General features: G+C 38.2%; 3 protein-coding genes across 3 annotated transcripts in view; 1 reads left to right on the top strand and 2 right to left on the bottom strand.

Moving 5' to 3' along the window:
• The window catches only part of SARC_02752 (hypothetical protein), a gene marked incomplete at both ends in the record, with an annotated part of 524 nt that extends 324 nt beyond the window's left edge, over window positions 1-200 (bottom strand). Inside the window, one exon of the mRNA XM_014303486.1 lies at window positions 138-200. Within this exon, the coding sequence (XP_014158961.1) occupies window positions 138-200 (63 nt within the window). The remainder of the gene's footprint in view (window positions 1-137) is intronic.
• Window positions 201-2,521: 2,321 nt separating this feature from the next.
• Window positions 2,522-3,822, bottom strand: SARC_02751 (hypothetical protein; the record flags this gene model as incomplete). The annotated part of the gene is made up of 3 exons (XM_014303485.1): window positions 2,522-2,601; window positions 3,302-3,436; window positions 3,636-3,822. The coding sequence occupies 3 exons, from the start codon at window positions 3,820-3,822 to the stop codon at window positions 2,522-2,524; spliced, it is 402 nt and encodes a 133-aa protein (XP_014158960.1).
• Window positions 3,823-6,206: 2,384 nt separating this feature from the next.
• Window positions 6,207-7,297, top strand: part of SARC_02750 (transforming protein RhoA) — a 2,980-nt gene continuing 1,889 nt past the window's right edge. The window contains exon 1 of the mRNA XM_014303484.1: window positions 6,207-6,484. Within this exon, the coding sequence (XP_014158959.1) occupies window positions 6,343-6,484 (142 nt within the window). The 5' untranslated portion in view covers window positions 6,207-6,342. The remainder of the gene's footprint in view (window positions 6,485-7,297) is intronic.

The following is a 7,297-nucleotide window of genomic DNA, read 5'->3' as shown; positions in this document are numbered from 1 at the left end:
TATATATATATACATATATATATACTATATATATATATATATATATATATATATATATAACGTTTTATGTCACACTTCCTTACAACCCGAATCATAGCTTCCTCCATACAACGTCTACATCCCAAGCAGACACACACCTGAAGCGCATGATCCTGGAAAACGTGATCCATATGTTGCGAGAACTTTTTGACACTGAACATGTGGCTGGCAATCTGTTTGTGGGGGTAGAGATTAATGGGTAAACGATGGGAAGGTTTAAAATACTTGTTCGTGTGTACATTTAAGAATTGTATATAGATTGTATAGATGATATTGTAAAATAGAATACATATGTAGAAATGATGAGATTGTAGGTTAGAATGTATTTGTAGGAATTGTATGTGATGTGGATGCACAGATGAGATTGTAAGGTAGGTCAGATGAGATTGTTGACTGAATGTATATGTAGATAATGTTACAGATGATATTGTAAGTTGAAGTGTATGTGTAAGAATTGATATCGATGCGATTGTAAGGTAGAATATAAATATATATATATATATATTTATAAATATATATATATATTTATATATATATATATACATATATGTGTATGTATATATATAAACTGTATGTTAGATGAGATTGTAAGTTAAATGTATGTATAGATTTGATATAGATGAGATTGCAATTTAGAATGTATATAAGGAAATTGTAAGTTAGAATGTATATAAGGGTTTTCATATCGATGAGATTGTAAGTTAGAATGCATATATGGGGATTGCAAGTTAGATGAGATTGTAAGTTTGAATGTATGTGTGGATTTTGATATATATGAGATTGTAAGTTTGAAAGGTGTATGGATTTTGATATAGATGAGATTGTAAGTTGGAATGTATATATGGGGATTGCAAGTGTGGATTTTGATATAGATAAGATTGTAAGTTGGAATGTATATATGGGGATTGCAAGTGTGGATTTTGATATAGATGAGATTGTAAGTTTGAATGTATGTATAGATTTTGATATAGATGAGATTGTAAGTTAGAATGTATATGTAGGAATTGTATGTCTCCTATACCTATACATATGATATGTACCATGCGAGTACACTCTTATACCCATACACACGATATGTTTTATATGATATACTCATATACTTACACATATGATATATACTCCTATATTTATAATACGGTGTGTATCATATAATATACTACTATCTTATATCCTCCTATATTTATATTATGGTATGTATCTATACTTATAAATATGATATTTATCATATGTTGTACTCCTATTCCTATACATGTCATATGTATCATATGATATACTCCTATGCTTGTGCATATGGTATGTATCATATCATATACTATTACACATAGGAAATAAGATATATATCATATGATATACTCCTATACTTGTACATATAATATGCATCATATGATATACACTACACTTATACATGCATACCTTTCTCTGGTGAACCCATGTTTCGCCATCGGCATTGAATATGCTGTAAAGTGTGAGGAGAAACCAGCGATGCTTTTGTAAACTAGTGTCAGGTCACATTCTGACTTGTAGTGACATGGTACCATTGGCATAGTCGCATCTATGAGTTCTGTGTGATGACATATGTGACACATATGAGTGTCGTATAGCGGAGGTACGTATACAATCAACAGGTGTTGTGGATGCTCAGGGGTGTACTTGAGTATCTCTTGCATACGCCCATACGCTTTTACCTAGCTGGATATTGGTGCATACACCAATACGCTCATACCTAGCTAGTTATTGGTACACACACTGCGGCAAGGGTGCACGACAGTCTGAGTTTGGTATTATGCTCGAGGCCTTGTGTGTGGCTGTTTGAATACTGGTCAATGCTACTATGCATAAGTACTATTTGTGGTCGCTTGCATGCGAACCCTTGACACCACACCACAAATGATATCTATCGAGTGCGTGTGTATTGCATCGGGTGCAACTGGAAGTAACCGGAAAGGACCCTCTGACGGCAGATATGTAGTGTCCACAGAGTCAAGCATAGACAATTAAGAAGCCACTATATATCAGCGTGTATAAGAACGCATTCTATAACAGTTTGTGAGAAGCATTGCTGATTTTTTCTCATATTAAACGCCATGTACAGTGATATTCTTGTGCTAGGGTCTGTTGAGCTGATTCGAACTTTCGAATCAAATATACCATACATCTCCGCACACACTCCTACGTATAGTCTCATTATTCGAATCAAATACATCGTACATCTCCACACACACTCGTACGTAAAGTCACATTACGAGATCAACCAACACGCCCAACCTTCTCGGTTTCAAATCGACAGCTCTGTTTGCGTTGTCTTATGTGAACACTTGTGCGAGACATCCATCAGGGACATCAGCTGCTTGGTGTACGAACATTCTGCCTATACTTCCACACCGGGCCGCATACAGCCTTACATCGCCTGCTACAAGAGTGGAAGTATCGCAAATACACACATCTATAGAACGTGTTGAAACGATCCATTCACAGTAGTATCTTACCCATCACCCAGTAGGCACTCGAATATGCTGTGGAATCTCAGGCCCTTCCCATAACCGAGGAAATTGGTCTTCAGCACTGTTTAGCATGATAGAACGTTGATGTGGATGTTAAGGCAATACTTATGTGACTTGATTCGACTACATCTCACGAGATACTATATGCATCATACTTATCAGGATATTAAACCTCTGCAAAGATGTGGGTTCGATGAGGCGGATGGACAAACTCGCCCGACTTTCACTTCCACTTCCTTAAAATACACCTGAGTCTGTAGAATGATATGTGTTCACATGGATATAACCCAAAGCACCCGTATCTGTAGATAAACTCGCCTGCTAGAACTAGAATTTACAGTACAAACTATCGCAGCCCTGGGTCCGCAGTGGGCATGGTATAGGCTGTACAGTGGAAACTAGCACCCTGACAGGAACCGTATATCCACTAGGACGGATCAATAGTGTATACTGGATGAGCGTATAAGCCAGTTACACCGTATTTGAACTATAGCTATGAGCGCAGTAGATAGAGTGGTAGCGCTGGCCATACTAACAATGTTTCAAGACTAGACGCATGGTTGGGACTTGAGAGTCTGGACAATCCTGTACCTATGTGATACCGCCATATGCAGTGAGCATGGTAAACCGAGCTATGGCTCTTGTTTATTCTATCGCGATGTACGGAATGAATGAGACATGGTAGTCTAGACGATCCCACAGGCTAGCGATACAAAAGCTCGCTTTGGATATAGTAGACAGAGGATAAACGCGTTCCATACCGTGCTCGATGACAGCGGGGTCGGATGTGACGTGGGTGGTGGGTCTTCCAAATAAGGTAAGCGGGAAGGTCCGACCGTATTGCTTGGTTAAATCCACGAAGTACTCATTTAGTCTATGCAGGTTGCTCAGCAGTTCTGTGAGTTGTGTCGATAGAAGGTTAGAAAACGCACTGGTAGAATTTGAATCAGAATAGACGGACACAAGAAATTCAAACTGATACACACAAGCAAATTGAAATATATACCGGTTCTAAACTCGTGCGTGTATTCACTTCGATTTCTATACCACCCGTAGTATGAGTGGGCAGATGAACGAGGACTAGTATATACCTACCGAGAGTATTGCCGACAATTAGACGTTTTGGTGGTCCTTGTATAAGGGCTCGGCTTTTACCACGGATAGAATCTCGGAGTTGCCGGCACAGATACGACGCCATGCATACCATCAAGACCGACAGGAGAACACTCCGCACTGACAGACTAGAAATAAATCCAGATATAACTTGGGATAGAACAGCCATCTTGATGCGTGCAATTGGTTAGGGAGTGAGCGTTTTTCAAAATAAAGGGTGTACAAATATCGGTACATGTGCCTTGGTTCCTTAAACTGCATTCACTATATGTATAACTTTTATTCTATGTACAACTTTCATTCTGGGTCGAGATGTTGCATCGTCACTCCCTTACGGTAAGCTGTCCCACATGCTCGACAAGAACCTCGCATGTTGATCTCACTGGCCATGACAGACATTGTGGGGCCAATTATTCTACACTATCACACAGCAAGCGATAGACTGGTTCGCTAAATGCGTTTCACTAATGGAGGCGTGCCCCTTTCACTAGCTATTGACAAGATGTATTTAAACGTATCCTACATTACTTTGCTGGTCTGTTCTAGATTTGATTGTGACATAGACAGGTAAACAAGAATGCTGGGCAGCGAGTCTACTCGGCAATAACGTTTTGAATTGGTGGTCGTGTATTAGTAGTATTTGGTTTCTGGTATAGGCTTTTATGATTACAATCTCTGATAGGGAATGCAACATTCTCGTTGTGCTATAAAGTCCCTCTTTTTGGGTATTTCATGTAAAACCAATGAAAGGATATCAACACGAAGCGCTTCAAATATGAATCTAAATGAAATTGGGGTACTCGAAAGAAGTATAGTCATCATTTGCGCTCAATTCGTCAACTAGCAATACCCTGACGTTTCAGACGGAAAACTGTTAGCAGAAAATACAACGGAATGGTTTTAAATGTTGATGTGAAGCGTCTGTCATCATATACGTACTCAAAATTCGAGTTTTATTTATTATAGTATGTTGGGATGAGATTGTGCAATATATTTTGGATGTCCTTTCTGGTGGAATGGACCGCTAGATCTCCAGACACCAACAAGCCTACACATAATTTTAGGTGCATGTCAGCTATACCATAATATGATAAACTGGATAGTCTTTAGTGTAAAACGTAGCTCCTTGTATGATTGGCGCATCGTGTGGACATCCTATGCAATACTGTTTTATGCCAAATCGGTGCGCAAATCTTGGTGCCTCCGAATATGTCATCGGCGTCTTTCTCCTCACCGCACAACTTGTTACACGAATACAGGTTTTTAAAATAAACATACCCAGATTGGCTGTGATGCGCACTTTATACTTGCGCAAGGTGAGGAAACGCAACAAATGCATCTGATATATGCTTCAACAAAGGATTGGCGATGTATTCCTTCACATACAGCTTTGAAAGAGTGCGCACCCGCCGCGACTACAATCTCATGGTACCTAATCGTTGTATATCTCTCAATGCATCTTCGCCAATTTACCATTTGGTCTATGTTCTCAAGCATGGTAATTTATGGTTGTGAGAGCAATGAGATTCTGGCAGGGCAATACAATTCCTTGCGTCTGTATAACAAATACATTGTTAAAGGCTGACGCTGTTTCCTCCAGTCAGCAGATTTCTGTCAAACGTCAGCATTCGTAACTTAAAAATCACACATCACGCAACTCACACAAATCATAACCTCACCCACTGTCCTTCAGGCTCCAATCTAGCCTCACGCCTTTCTTATAATATTCAAGTTTTCATACAGACATATTGATATATAAGCTCACTTTTTGATTTTGGCCACAAGTCCACAATTGTAGTATTAAAAATATGAACTATTGTGTCTATCTTTACCCCAACTTTCGACTTTGAGCCTCGGAGGCCGAGTGGCCCTCGGCCCTCGAGCCTCGAGTTAGAGCCATGAGTTGGGGGGTGCTGGCTGATGCAGAATTGCAGACGGGGTCGGTCTGCAGATTGCAGTCCGCCGGCTCACATAGCCTTCTGTGTCTAATTTTCAAAAGGCTATGGCCTGCTCCTTTGAAGAAAAAAAATAGTATTGTGTAAGAGAAAATATTTACAGTAGGCGTGGAGCCAATAGGAATCATCCGCTTATCGACACAATCTCGACGTTGCGTATTGCGTATTCGGGTGCGGATACGTTTTTAACAACGAGATTTTTCCAAAAAAAAATTATATGGGAATGGAGGCTATGTGCGCCCAGGATTGTCGAGGGTACCCTGAAGTAAAAGTTAAATTGATCAATACGTAATCTGCTTGGCTGCTTGCACAATTCACACTAAAAACACTATTCCTGACACCTTGATAGATACCTCTCGATATAAAGTAATAAACAGGGATGGAGATTGGATTTGGAGACAGCAGATACAATCTGTAGCCGGGTTATCTCTATTCAGATTCATAGATTATTATTACCAGTTGTGGTACACTCTTGACTTCTCCGACTCTCCCATCTCGTGGAAGGCGTAGAAAATAAAAATACAGTCTGCAAAAAAAACCAACCTGCTAAAGTTAAAATAGGACCGCCAGATACTCTGTAGATGTCCGAATTGAATAGCAGCAACGTATAGCAACTTTGTTAATACACGACGGTTCTTTGTAATTGAGTCTCAGTTTTGCTATCTATCAGTTGTACCAGCTTCACGAGATAATACCCCATACACTTCATAGACACATATATATACTAAATAACTATGTCGGGTAGCTTACGAAAGAAACTGATAGTTGTTGGAGATGGTGCAGTGGGAAAGACGAATCTAATCATAGGCTTTGCCAAGGGAGAGTGGCCAGATGTATACACGCCTACAGTATTTGAGACCACCGTAAAAAATATAAGTATGTACTTTGAGTATGCGGTATTCAATCATGACTATCAGCTTATAGCATACTTTAGTAGTAGACTTGTTTAAATGCATAGAATTGGGATACAAATTGGTGATTAATATGGTGTGTGCAATCTATAGTAAGTTTGCCATTATAAAAATCCATAGTCATAGAAGTTATAACCAAGGTGTATTTGAAATTTTGTCTGCGCATAACAATGGACTGTGGAAAGTCAATATTTACAGCGAGCATGATGCCCAGACATCAATTGATCTATTGTGCCGATCAAATCACATCAACAACAACCGATTTTTTTTACATAAACTCTCAAGACAAATATACGGTAAAATATATATATATATATATTATATATATGTCAGTGTGTGTGTGTGTGTGTATTTGTATGTGCGTGTGGGTGTGTGTGTGTGTGTGTGCGTGCGTGCGTATGTGTGTGTATACTATGAATGCACATGCATATGTATATGTATATGTATATATGTAAATATATATATATGTGTATATATATATGTGTGTGTGTGTGTGTGTGTGTGTATGTAGATATAGATATATATGTATATATATGGAATTATAAACATAGGCATATATATATTTAAACATATTTTTGAACCATAGATAAAGATAGATATAGATATAGATATAGGTATAGGTATAGATGTGGATATCAAAATAGACATGTAACTAAATATATTTAGATAAAGGTAGGGATATATATATATTATATATATATATATATATATATATATATACTATATAATAATTAGTATAGTATACTATAGTAGTAGTAGTTATACTANAATAACTACT

This window comes from Sphaeroforma arctica, assembly GCF_001186125.1.
Source record: "Sphaeroforma arctica JP610 unplaced genomic scaffold supercont1.127, whole genome shotgun sequence".
Classification (NCBI taxonomy): Eukaryota; class Ichthyosporea; order Ichthyophonida; genus Sphaeroforma; species Sphaeroforma arctica.
The sequence above is the reverse complement of the archived record's forward strand: the minus strand, read 5'-3'. Positions and strand labels throughout refer to the sequence as shown.